The sequence below is a fragment of the Haliotis rufescens genome, unplaced genomic scaffold, assembly GCF_023055435.1.
Source record: "Haliotis rufescens isolate VD_foot unplaced genomic scaffold, xgHalRufe1.0.p SCAF_35, whole genome shotgun sequence".
Lineage (NCBI taxonomy): Eukaryota > Metazoa > Mollusca > Gastropoda > Lepetellida > Haliotidae > Haliotis > Haliotis rufescens.
The window spans coordinates 2261780-2276169 of record NW_025964057.1 but is presented as its reverse complement, the minus strand read 5'-3'; the positions used below and the strand labels follow the sequence as shown (position 1 = coordinate 2276169).

The 14390-nt window shown below is 40.2% G+C and overlaps 1 protein-coding gene across 1 annotated transcript; it reads right to left on the bottom strand.

Annotated features, from left to right (window-relative positions):
- Positions 1-7611: 7611 nt before the first annotated feature.
- Positions 7612-13000, bottom strand: LOC125372104. The gene is made up of 3 exons (XM_048381115.1): positions 12749-13000; positions 9162-9291; positions 7612-8990 (listed from the first exon to the last, which is right to left on the bottom strand). The coding sequence occupies exons 1-3, from the start codon at positions 12813-12815 to the stop codon at positions 8678-8680; spliced, it is 510 nt and encodes a 169-aa protein (XP_048237072.1). The 5' UTR covers positions 12816-13000; the 3' UTR covers positions 7612-8677.
- Positions 13001-14390: the final 1390 nt, after the last annotated feature.

The window sequence follows — 14390 nt, the reverse complement described above, 5'->3', positions numbered from 1 at the left end:
TTGTCAGGCGATTGTAAAATAGATTTAGCTATGTGGAACAAGTTCTTGATAGAATGAAATGGTATTTCCCTCTTCCACGACCTCCACATCTCACCTACCCCAGACATTGAGCTTTTCACTGATGCGGCTGCTACAGTGGGACACGGGGGCTATTACCAAGGTGCCTGGTTCCCTGAAAAATGGTCGGAGGAAGTGCTATGTAGTATGTCCGGTCAATTGTCTATGGCCTTCTTGGAACTCTACCCAATCGTCGTGGCGGCTATTCTCTGGGGTCATCTCTGGGAGAAAAAGCGTGTTATTGTGATAATCAGGCTACCGTGTTCATCATCAAGAAGGGTAGATCTAAATGTAAAGGTATCATGTCCCTCATACGCCGACTCACTTGGACAACAGTCAACAACTTTGTGGTATTGGCCCATCACCTTCCTGACTCAGATAATAACATTGCTGATTCTCATGGCGTGCTGCAGTTGATACACGTCACTGTTAAGACCTACCTAGCTGGGGTGAGGTTCTTTTACCTGCAACGTGGCATTACCACGATATTCGACCATCGTGGATCCGGGGCATTGAACTGACTGCAGTCCATCATGAGAGGTTACAAGAAGTTGCAAGCTCCGAACCCAAGAAAACGACTTCCCACCACCGACACAGTGTTGGCGCGAATCGTGTGTACACTGCGTGCAGGAGTACTTGGACCCTTAAATGACCTTGTAATGGAATGCATGTGCTTAACTGCCTTCTTTGGGTTTCTCAGATGTGGAGAAAACACGTGTGCTGCCAGGTGTGCTGTTTGAGTGACATCAAGTTTGACTTTGCTAAGAGAAAGTGCACTATCCTGCTGAAAGCTTCCAAGACGGACCCATTTCGAGTAGGCGTCCTCATAATATTGTTTTCTAATAGTCGCTTGTGCCCGTTCTCAAGTTTGAGGAAGCTCTTCCATACCAGAACTCTTCAGCGAGCTTCTAGTGAGGATGCACTATTTGTGGACGCTCAACACCAGCCCATCACACGGGCAATGTTTCTGTCCTGGCTCAGCAGAGTGCTGACTAGGGCCGGTTTTAACTCAAACGAGTATAGTGGGCACTCGTTCCGTATCGGTGCTGCCACCACCGCAGCTAGCGCCCGGGTGGAGGACCACCTAATTAAGACTATGGGCCGCTGGAATTCAGACTGTTTCCAGAGATATATTAGAACTTCAGAAGAGACTCTGCTAAACGCACAGCGGTCGTTATGTGGACCCTAATCTACAATACAGATTCCATGCCATATTATTCATGTATTAGTTCGCAGTTATCAGGTTTCGTGACCGTGTATCTTACTCATCTTTGGGGGCACTCGGTCGTACACAACCTCGTTTGGGCGTCTCAAGCCATTGCATGCCTCAGGCAACAGCATTACATGGCTTGGGGCCCCCAAAAATTCCTTACCTACCTGGTCCGGCGCAGCCACCAGTTCACATTCCATACCCGCAGGGTACCCCTATCATTCAATCTAATAATAATCTGCTCCTTTTCCTCAACACCTCTCTACCCGCAGGTTAGCCCTATCCACGCAGGCCAGCACTGCCCTATCCACGCAGGCCAGCACGGCCCTAGAACTAACCCACGTCCGCTGGACATTCCGTGTGCGACCGAGCAGCCCCCTTGTATATATCATATATATCCCAATGTGTATTAAATTATATTGTTTTCTTTACCCTTTGTCGTGTTTTCATTGCACAAAATGTTAATTTAATATTTTTGTTTGTGCAATGATAATACTATCCATGTCATTATATGCAGTTCATCTCGTAAATCTCAACCCTAACGCCTTTACTTTACCACTCACCACTGATATATTTATTTGTATCCTTTGCCATGTGCTCGTTCGGCAGTTTGTTTACACTTCCACTTCCGGGGGTCTCACTCTCAGTGCATCTCTTAAATTGTAATAATGTTTGTTTATCACTCTTGTCAGGCCAATTGACCTTGTTTTAGTATTATTCTCCCATAGACGTGTTATCGTTAACCAACATCCATGTAGATAAATTTCTTATATACTCCCATGATATCTTTCACTACCGGGTATGTGCAGTGTGAAGGAATGACATCACATGTGTATTTATGTAAATTCCTTTCAGCCTGCATGCGTTGGAATGGTTTTAGAATTTACAATTACAATCGGTGTAGCATTCATAACGCCATCACCAAGAGTTACTTTCATTGTATTATTTGTCACCGCATCAGATTTGAACTTTATAAGCAGACCGAAGATACCATGTCGACAGTCAGTCATCAAGACACCCGCCATTACGAATAACCGGGAAGTTCTTCATGGCTAAGTGTTTGCCTGCACTAATCACACGGGCCTGGTGTCTCTGACATTATCACAAAAGTACTCTCGCACAAATACGTTAACAATAGAGAGTCGAACTTTGGCATTATAATAATGCAAGGATCGTGCAATTATAAAGGTTCAGAGCATCAAAAATAAAATAGTTTTTGTCGAAGCATCATCACAAAATTCACCACCACAGTCGATTTACGTATGTTAACTTTTTGTTGCAAATGAGAGTTGACCTCTTTGGATCCATTAGCCAGGCAAAAGAAACGTCGTGTTCACTATGTCAGCAGATGCAATCCCGTATCGTGAATTTGGCTGCTCGTAATATATGTTGTCCAAGGAGGTTACAAGTTCATAGCAAATATAATATCTGTTGACCTGCATGAAATCACAAGACACGACGCTCTGAGTAGATCGTGTCTCGGGCTCCCCTTTCCTACACTGGATCGAGTCTGATATAATGAAGCTAGATAAGTCCTTTGTATGAAGATGTTTCTGTTGATGATGTCTGTGGTAAGGTTATTATTAATATATTTTTTCAGAATCTAATCTTTCCTTATTATTGATATCATGTGTGGAGTTGTGGCCCTTGGGCACGCCAGGAACCTATGACAGTGGGTTTGAAAGCCGGTTTGACACGATTATGTTTTTAGGTTTGTCAGCGCCATGCCCGTGCTCGTGGATTTCACCAAAGTTGTCAACGTCTGAGACCTGCATCACCAGATGCAAGTCATTTACAGCACTATCAAGCCATTTACAGCACATATCAAGTCATTTAAAGCACTATCAATTCAAATCGGAGGAGTCATCTCAACCCTAAAAAGTCAAAGCACATGAAAGTCACTTAAACTACCTTGATGGGTTTGGCAACGGCACCCAGGTACTGCATTGTTGTCTTTCCCCTCAGTCCAGTTTTTCTTTCAGTAGTGTCCGTCGATTGTCAACCTTGTATACTCGCTTCCTAGGAGGAGGGGTTGCACCAAAGTTAATCTGAGAAATCTTAAGACGATCGGCCTTTTCAATTCTCTTCAAAATATCCACAAGTCGGTAAACGTTTGGATGTCGGGTCGACAGAGAAGTATTCAAACGACTGTTGAATCCCTCAATGCTGTTGTTAGTCCTTGGTTCCACATCAGGATCGGGAAGAGGGAGTCGTCGTCAACCCAAGTCGTAACCATGTAGTCATTGAACTCATTGACACCGGGGACAGCAGGGCAGTCATTCATGGCATCAACCCAAAATATCCTGAACCTGACGCAAGGGACAAGTGGAAGAAGCACCCTTTGATGTCGCCAACAGCGGTGCAGTTTCCGCCACATGTCTTCACTTTACACCTCCAATGCGTGCATGTATGGCGGATCTTATTGCGGTTGAAGAGATAACCCTGGAAGTATACTCGTGGTGTCCCTTTACATGACATGACATATTCGACTTGTTGTAATCCTGCCATCTTAATGCAATGTAAGAGTTCAGAGCTTTTGGGATATAGGGATCATATCTTTAATGGTAAAAACTCAATATATATTGGTAAATTATTGTTTGGTTAACTTAATTAGGAAGTCTCAAATGTAGGTGTGAAATTACTTAAACGAAAGAATAGTTAACAATCTTGTTTAAACTCAAACAATTCAGTAGTAGTAGTCCTTATCAGTCTAGCGAGATGGGACTAGCCCATTACATCACAGGTAAGCTCAGTTTTTTTGTTTAGTAAAGTATCTAACAACTGGGTGTCTAACACATGGGGTGTCTGACCGATGGGGCGGAACCTAACTGGAATACTGTTAAAATCGGCGTTAAACCAACTTATTCACTCATTCACTTATTATTATTAGTCTACTGTCGAATCATAAGCTACCCATGTTATTCATACGCTACCCTCATACCAGCAATGTCTTTTTGTATGGTTGAAATAAGAAGATGCGCCAACTTTTTTCAAGTAATAAATAACTAAGTACATTTGTCCTCATTAGAAAGGTGAAATAAACTCGCTGTAGTAAAAACGGTATCTAGCAGGGACTTGTTTGGTAATCTACATACATTACATGTTGCATACATAGCCAATAAAATTATCGTTTCTGGTGTTTAAAGACAGGACAGTTGCTATAGAAAGTGTGATAACCAACAATGTTTACATGCATGCTATATGCACGTTATAGTGTTTTCTCTTATACTTTGATGCATTAATAGTTTTGTTAAACTATTTAATTAAAAATGAGTGCACATATTTTCTAAGACGGTTCATATTGCAAAGTTCCATTGCTGTACTTACTAACATTACAGTATTTTTAGTGATTCCTAACAAAACAGCAACCCTGTGTGACGAAGGGATGTGTTCAAATGTCATCATTTGTTTCACTTTTCTAACCCGGAGGATGTATATAACATAGCATTGCTTACAGTGTCAGCAACGGGTATTGATACATGTCAATGTCGGATGTGTCAACAACATTTTCTGCCATTCTCACACTCGATGGAACAGTTGGGAATATTTGGGAATATGTAAATTTAGATTTATCTCCACACAATTTAGACATTTTAATCTGGTGAACAATGTTTTGACAATTCTTGTTATATGTTCCAGGTAGCTGAGTGTAAGTATGAACCGGAATTATTGCAGAGGGTAGGCAAGGGAAATACAACTTTTTTATTCGAGAGGTCAAGTGAAATGAAACGTCACGTTCAAGATTATTTTATTCATTTTGCATAACCCTGCGTGTCTGGCTGCTAATACTAGTCCGGAATCAATTCGTCTGTATAATGATAACCCACTGACATACCACGCCAGTATGATACACCTTCAGATACATCATAGTGAACACCGAGCCGGTCCGTCCTCGTTTTATTGATAAAAAGGATAAAAAAGTACTTCATATCCGTCAGTTTGTTATAAGCATGTTCGTTATAAACGTAGTTTACTGTTGCATGACGCGACCAGGGAATCTGAGCACCGAGCTTCCACGATCTACGTAGGCGCTGTATCCACTTCAACACGGATATGGCCTTGAACCACTGACATCCACTGACACATGAGGTCGCGTTTTTCAAGGTGGTTTTATCAACGAGATGTATCGTTTTATCCAGCACACAAATTATTTGAAACGTAAAGCTAACTGGGCAAATCTTGCTCATTGGTGATGCCATTTATCGTTACTTAAACTGTGTGGCAACAGTGTTACAAGGTAAATGAGAACGTATCTTGTACTTGGTGAAATAAAGAGAACAGCTTGTATACATGTATTAATGATATAAATCAGACACACGTATCATCCCTCTGTGTCCTATAAGTCATGGCAAATGCATACACATGCCCTCCATGGCATACTTGGTGTATGAATCACACACACACAATCCCCTGAGTGTTAGATTGTGAATTAGTGTTAGATTCATAAAATAAGTGTGATATTCCCTCTGTGTTGCATTGGTCATAGGAATCAGACGAACACACTGCGCGCACTCTTCATCCATCTAAGCATACACCATTTGTGTTATGTTAGTAATAGGTCAGACAGATCTAGAGTAACCAGTTTTTATGTATTGGAGAAAACACGCTCACGAGGTTTTGGTAGACAGAGCATGCCCTGTGGAGAGGGAAAAACCAAGGGGGCGAAGCAGGGGATGTTTGGTAAACCAATACTAATTGGCATTGGAAATTTAAATTAAAAGTATATATTATATGTCCACTGAGGCAATGTCCACACTGTCTTGCATATGTGAATATACAGTTATGCCGGTTGTCATAGTTATGGTCCATAGTATGGTCAAGCATGGTCTAGTAGCTCAAGAACCAAGTATGAACAACAATGACAAGCACGAAGCTCAAATTTACGTCAATCAATGTTGATTGCATATTGTTCTTGTTGTTGGGTAAGACGCCCTATGTGTCGTATTGTGTGGCCACAATATCCTGTTTGATCAACAAACTTCAATCAGTGAGTTGACGCAAAAGTACAAGGCCATTAAGAAGATGTGTCATTTTACGTATACACATGTTGAGGAAATTCATCAACAGCTATTGGAGGCTCTATCGTTTTATTTTAAACGTCATAATAGTGGAAACAGACTACTAAGTGAATTGCATGATAAGCATGGGTACCTCAACATGGCAGTGCCAGCCAACGAAGATATAAGAGAGCGTGAGTGATTTAAAACTTTACATGTAGACAATATTGCAATCAGAAGAAGTTAATTACTTATTAAATACCTGTCGAAAAAGGAGGAAAAACAGTGAGGTAAGTATCGAAGGTTTACGTATAAAACAAACACGATCAATATATTAAAACGTATGGTTTTCCATTGGATTTTTTGGTAAAAAAAGCTAGGCTACAGACCACAACAAACCAAAGCTAGGCCACCACACTGGGGACTAAGGTATAAGGGGAAGGGTGAACCCTGAAAACATGTTTACACTGTAAACACCTGCAATAATAACACAGGAAAACAACATTGTCCATTTGTCAATGGAGCATGTGATGAACCAGACACGCCCCTTATAATAGCTTCCTCTCGTGAAGTGTTATCAACACATCAACATAATACATGTCCAACATTTGAGTTTGCATGTATTTGTTATTGTACAAGGTAAACATACATCACACGGAAATGGTTAGAGATGAAAACATTTAAGTTCTATCAGCAGGTAAAGTTGATCGAATACTATACTTTAATACGGACACGTGTTAGCATATATGTACATGTATGTATATATACGAACATTATTACATTTATGTGTGAGTATGCACTTAAACTTAATTTTCCGAAAGCATAATTTCTTTCATGTCTAAATTTTTAATAAAATCCGTTTTGAATGACCTGGAAATAACATGTACATGTATTAAACGGCAGTTACTTAATTTCCTGAAGACATTAAAGCCTATATAAAATGTGTCATCTGTAACAGAATGTAGCTGAACCAAATCCAAACTCCATGTTAACCTGCCCATTATGATTTGCAGACTCGTCCATTGTGGCATGATCTCACCCTTGGACTCCTCACAACCACGTTTGTTTATGGACTTCAGTCGACTCATACAATTGCAAAATTATATAGGTTACATGTTTGTGCCTAAGTCATGCTTTTCCTTTTCACTCTATACTTTACTCGAGATGAACAGCTTAAGGAAACGCCCCACTTCCTGGTGTATTGCAGTGAATATATAGATTGGTTTACTTAAAAACGTTCAACAGATAGCGAAATCGTGACTTCCTTGATGTTTTTCATGGCTTCGTAACGGTAGAGGCTAATGTTTACTTTTTGGACCTTTTAAAAAGAAGGAACCGTGAGTTTGGATTCCGTTTATTGATGAAGCGCCAGTGATCGTATATAATTACAAAATAATTGCAAAGATGTATAACTAATCAAAAAGCAATAAATCAAATAAGTGTTTAAGTTATCTACGTTAAGTAATCCAACCTGTGAGTGATATATTTTAGAATTTGAGTAAATAATTCCAGACTGACTACAGTCGTCACACGTTTTCTTATTGACATTGTTTATGCACATAAACATATACTCATATACAGTAAACAAAGCGTGACATTAAAGAAATAACAAACATGTGACTATCATAGTCAAACAATATTAATGACACTAAAGCCTCCTGGGGCATAGAGATAACAAGCGTGGCCTGAGGCTACGGATGCAATAACCCATTACACATACTACTACTCTGGGTTTACCTAGCTATAGGTTTACAACATGTGAAAGGTGGTATTTTTGATAAAATACGATTTGTGTCAGTACGACGTAGACTATTTTCCTGTCAGCATAGCATGTGCATTTTATATGCCTGATGAAAACATGTAAATGTTTTTACTTTTTTGAAGATTATTTTCAAATATCATCAATATAATAATACATAATCGCAATGCATCAAGTGAGTCGTCTATTACAAATATTTACAAGTTAACAGATCATATAACTTTGTCCTGTCCATGTATTTCAGTTCACCGTCCACATACAAAGGTGATGACGCCATAATGACAAGGTCTTCATGCATGCAAAGCCAAAACTATAATTATAAGATAAACGCCACCTATAACTTATATTTAGCAAAATATAAATACATTTACGTTAGGTCTTAAGTATTAATATTATCAGTTCACATCAGGGGACATTGGGTTACAACATAGCTCTCATTGAACTTACACAATTCACATTGTAACTGTGTCTGTGTAGTGTCTGTGCGTCAATAGACATCAGGCTACAGAAATACGTAAATAATTAATTTATTTATTACAATTTTAAACCCACAAACATAGAACTAAATCTTAGAGCTAAAGGGCACCTTTTGCGAATATACGTTCAAGTACCAATATATCATTTTATTTAAACAGTAAGTTTGTCAATAGAAAGTCACTTAACCTTCCCGATCTCACTGTATTCACCATCCGTTCCCCGTGACGTGTTGTCAAGGGTTTCATAGGTCCCTGCTGCGATAGAGTCGGACACGTCACATGACGTCAGAACAGTGGCATCAGTTTTTGCATTTGTTTGGCCAGATTTAACGGTGCAGTAAGGCTCTCCTTTCATCTTGCGGTCATATGAGACGGCATTGAGACTGTCGTATGGCCTAGTTTCTGGGCCAACGTCATCACTGGCCTGCGGTGGTTCAGTTGGAACGAGTGATACAGTGGTTGGGCGCGATTCAGATGTCTTGTGTAGGCATCTGGAATGTGAACACATTCGAAGCTTGGTGTAAAGTACATGAAAGACATAGACGCATTATCCAATATGATGTTGTTATTAGATATGATCCTATTTTTGGACCCCAAAAAACACAATGCATTTTGATTTTTTAAAATATATATCTTGGAACTATATATTGTGACTCATTTACCTGTTCCTTCTCCTCCAGATAACGGCACTGACGATGGCATCTACTACAGCACCAGCCACGAATGCAAGAACCTCTGCGACACCCAATTGGCTCAAGTTATACCCGGCGGCTTGTACACACCTCGCATCTTCTGAATACATAAAGGACAAGATCACTCAATGATTCAAAACAAATATGTTTATACATTTTAAATGTAAATTTAGCAAACGATAGAGTATAAGCTGTGTCATCAAATACAAACGTGGTCCTGCTTTTGAAATAGTTTGTGACATTTCACAGCCTTGTATGGTATTTGTGGCATTTCAGGTTTTAGGGGTTTTATGAACCTCTCGCCTGCATCGATTTAAAACATAGATTAGTGTGTAAGTAATGCATGTGTACCAGTCGCAACAAGTGAAACAGATATGACTTTTTGTATTTTGTTCAGGATACAGCCATTGTGCTGATCGGTACTTCCCTATGGAGCTCCGTTATTTCATTTTATTATGGTCTGACATGGACATGCATATGTTACTAAAGATCGAGGTGTTACATTCAATGTCTTATCTTTTGCATAGAATCAATGAATGAAGGCAGTCTCGAAAAGTAAGAGCTATACAATTTGACAACAATGTGATTGTGTGTGTGTGTGTTTATGTGTGTTTATGTGTGTGTGTGTGTGTGTGTGTGTGTGTGTGTGTGTGTGTGTGTGTGTGTGTGTGTGTGTGTGTGTGTGTGTGTGTGTGTGTGTGTGTGTGTGTGTGTGTGTGTGTGTGTGTGTGCGTGCGTGCGTGCTATCCCACTCAGATACAGTGTCGCTGTCTTTTGGTTTGACTTGGCCAGGAGATCGATCCTAAAGACCTGGGAGGGTGTCCAATAGGATTACAGATGGGAATGATGATGTAAACATCAACAACTATAAGGAGAAACAGCACCATCAGTTATAGCCGATGTCAGGAACTCAAGCGTCAGGCGTCAGGCGTCAGTGTCTAACACACGCCTCGTATTGTTTCTGATATGACTGGGTTTTAACATGCTTTGAATAACACACTTGTTGCAGATTAAGAATTCTTTTCTTTGTCCAAATAGAAATTCAACTTTGTATTGAGATAAAAGTATATAGAAAAGGCTGATTACATTTTATAATTTTCCCGAGGGTTATGCTTGTCTTCTTAGGACTAACTAAACTGACGTCCAAAAGAAACTTTACCAACTGAAAATATGATTTTCAGACAAAGCATAATATTGTTTTTCGATGAAGTCTATCTAAAACACATCACCTAAATACAACAATAGCGTATGCAGAAAATGTTAATCGTCTGTTACATGTTTGCGACATAACACGCGAAAAAGTGAAAAACACCACGGACAACTGCAAATGCACGTGCGGGTAAGGGTATAAAACGATTGCACCGGCAAGTCAGACATCCACAGTGATAAAAAAAACACAAAAGAAATGCCACGTCTCACAGTCAAACAATGTGAACGAGCCTTGGGTATTGCGTACCTTGCACCTCCGAAATCGCTTCCTGGCAGTGACGTCATCGGCGACAAATGGCTTAGATCACAGGGGTTAGTCGACAGACAGTGGCCAGGAGACTCAGGGCTCATTGAATCAGGGCTTTTAGACCATACAGAGGACAGCTATTGACAGCGCAACATCGTCGTCTGCGATTGAGATGGGCCCGGACTTTTTGACGTCGGCAACGACGTGACTGGCAGAGGGTTGTCTTCACTGACAAAAGTCGATTCTGTATGTTTAGGGCTGATGGAAGACAATGTGTTTACCGCCGTAGGGGTGAACGAACGGCGGCGTGTTGCGTGCAGGAGGTCGTACCATATGGTGGAGGGAGTGTCATGGTGTAGGGAGGTATCTGTGGGCAGGAGAGGACACCGCTGGTCATCGTTGACGGAAACTTGACAGCTCAGCGTTACATGGATAACATTCTTCGTCCAGTTGTCCTACCTACCGTCCTTTCGCAGTTGTAATATTTCGACACGAAGTATGAACAAGTATGGGCATAAGAGGTCACCCTGACGACAACCTCTGGAAACACTAAAGAATTCAGGGCCGAAGCCATTTCCCATTCGACAATATCAGATGCCTTTTCGAAGTCGATAAGGAACATCAATCCTGGTGTCTCTCTGTATGTTCCATCAAGTAATAGACAAGCCCAGTTATATAACATGTTTTTATCTTCATTAGCAATGATGTCAAGTACTGATTTCATTTTTTGGATATAGTTAATTATCCTAAATTATAGAAGATTGAACGTTGTGATATCGGCCGCAGTAAGTATCAGCCACCTCACACCCGCCATGTTTGTGAACCAGGAAGTTTTAACACTAAAATGATTTGTTGACAAGACTGAAAGCGCTTTTGGTATGAATTTCACTTAAAATGCGTACATGCATATATGGCAGCTATTCAAAGCTACATCATTCAATACAAATTCATAACCTTTGATGTGAGTGTGTATTTGGATGACGGCTTGTGTCAATAGGATATATCACTATCAAAGTCTTTCTATCTCTAAATTGATTCACAATAATATATTTTAGCTTATGTTGGAGTAATAATGTCGATGTAATACTGAAATCTTAAAACATAATTAATTAATTAAAACATAACATTTAGATATTTGTGCTCTTTTCTATCCTTTATCCTGGACCCTGGTACAGGTGCACTTGTAAAATTAGTGTTGCAGTCCCGTCAGATTAGAGACATACGTGTCTCACTACCCCCCATACGTGATTCATGATGTATACTTATCACACTGTCCACTAATGTCACAAAAACTGGACTGATCATAAATAATATACATATTTTGTAATACCTCCACTAAACCAGAAGCTTTAGCAAATACACCCCACAATCACCCCGTTCAAATTTAAGTGAAGAAAACAGATATTGCACTGCTTGGTCCTCCCCCTAATTTCAGCTTAAAATGGTCCACCTTTTGTTAATCCAGAAAACAGTTAGAGACTAAAAGGGTATTTAGGTGAGAGTAGTCGTTTCATAACCTTTACATGAATTTCACCCCACTCCAATAATTTTCTCAGAAGAAGAGGAGCACAAGAATACTAGCAAGTACCATGCTTCTTTTAACATTGTGACATTTCCACACAATGTATAATTTTGTTGTGCCCTACTTGAAACGTATTGCCCCATGTATTAATTTAGTTATAATACAAACGTACCATATTTGTGAATCTAAGATAGTAAAAATGTAGCCTTTTCAAGGCCGACATCATCCTATTTACGAACTTGCAATTGCTTCACGTTAACAGGGCCTCAGTAAGGTAACCTGCCAGAACATCCAGTGCAGCAAGCAACGTCTATAGTTACTAAATAATACATGGGCGGGTACAGCTTTTTTGAAAAGGGGGGTGCACAATTAAGATCTATTTATTGTCTTTGGAGGTAATTTATCCGCCCATGAGAATATATATGATATATGAAGCGTGTTATAAAATACAAATGATTAGATGTTTTAAATGTTACCCTAGCTGTAGTTAAATGCTTCCTTATTTGGATTTCGATACCATTAGGTATTAGTAACTCTGCTTGCAAGAGTAACTCGTCCGAATGCATCGTGACTACTTACCCAGAGTGTGGTGAATCCAACAACCTGACACAACCGCCATGAAAACCAACCACCCTTCTCCCGCCATGTTGACTAACCAGGAAGTAAAGCTCGCACGTATGTTAGAGTAGGCGTGAATGGAAAGTTCCTATTGACATGTACAGGAAAGTAGTGTTCATGTCGTACATTTGTTACCAAGAGGATATAGTTTACATGTAAATGCTGGTGCGCTCGCCTTCATTACAAATCCATCTGAAAATACCACCAACACTTTCATGATCACTAGGCTGGAACTGAAACATAGATATAATTTTGCCCAGCTTTTCAATAAAGATTTCATCATCGAAGACTTGGTTAAGTCATTCAAGGGATGTTAAGGTAGACAATAAGAGGAATTCACTGAAGATGACACGGAGCTTCATAACATGATACGCAAATGTATCCAATACTTTGAGTTTTCATATCTTACACACTGAGACTTATATAATTAGGTTGGTGTGCTCCTTGTTACTTTAGGCAACGAGCAAACAAAAGGATGCTTTCATGACAAGTTGTGTGAATGGTGGGTGCTGTCCATAGAGCAGGAGACCCTTTTCGTGAATGGTGTCATCACACATTTTTCATCACTATTTTGTTTTGTTTTTTGCCTTTTAAAATCTGTTTCGGTAGACATTCGAGACTGATTATTCTCTGGCGATGACCTTTTGTGTTGATAAAAAGTAGGTGCAAGAGTACCGAGAAGCAAGTGAATTGAACTTTTCCATGACGGCAGTTCCTTATCCTGGCTGCAGACACCAAGATTCACATTTGGAATTTTGGAGGATAATAGTGTTGAGGCTAGGTGTTTAATAATCCCAAATTTGCAAACACGTTAAGGAAATTAAGGAATACCCTAACATGTTGCAACAAACTCACTGCAGAATAGCTATGTGATCAACCGAACCGTTTACATCTCTGCAACCAGGACTCTACAGAGGCATGTTGGCCATATCATTGCATTGAAGCTATGCTCTCTCTCTCTCTCTCTCTCTCTCTCTCTCTCTCTCTCTCTCTCTCTCTCTCTCTCTCTCTCTCTCTCTCTCTCTCTCTCTCTCTCTCTCTCTCTCTCTCTCTCTCTCTCTCTGCATTCACTGGAAGCCAGTTAGTAAACGGCAACAGACAGCCCCGTTTGTCATCAGTTTTCCCTACATAGGAACAGCCAGCCACCAGATCCGCAGACTGCTCAAACACCACGACAACATTGATACAGTATTCCAGAGAGGCAGGACAATCCAGAACATAATCAGTGCCAATGGCAGGCCCTCTACATCAAAGAAAGAATACCCAGCTGGTGCCGTATATCACATACAATGTGACTGTGGCGACTCCTATGTAGGTGAAAAATCCAGGTCCCTACCCATTTGAATAAAAGAACACAAGACCTCGGTACAAAAAATGATTCAAAATCAGCCATCTCCGACCACACCCAAACCCACCACGACCACAACATCCAGTGGAACAACATCAAGATCCTGGCCAATAATCAGTCAGACTACAAAATCAGAAAACTAGAGGCCATCTACATCAAAAGGATCCAGCCTGCAATGAACAGCGATCAAGGCTCCTACATCCCGCCTGCTTACCATCACCTAATTGCTAAATCCCTATGTCCATCCAATTAATC

What these genes read in the sequence shown, in the direction of transcription:
- LOC125372104 (XM_048381115.1), bottom strand. Translation starts at nt 12,815, where the DNA reads ATGGCGGGAGAAGGGTGGTTGGTTTTCATGGCGGTTGTGTCAGGTTGT. An exon ending in TTGGATTCACCACACTCTGG is followed by an intron (nt 9,292 to 12,748) that starts GTAAGTAGTCAC and finishes TTATGTATTCAG; the next exon opens with AAGATGCGAGGTGTGTACAA. An exon ending in ATCTGGAGGAGAAGGAACAG is followed by an intron (nt 8,991 to 9,161) that starts GTAAATGAGTCA and finishes TTCACATTCCAG; the next exon opens with ATGCCTACACAAGACATCTG.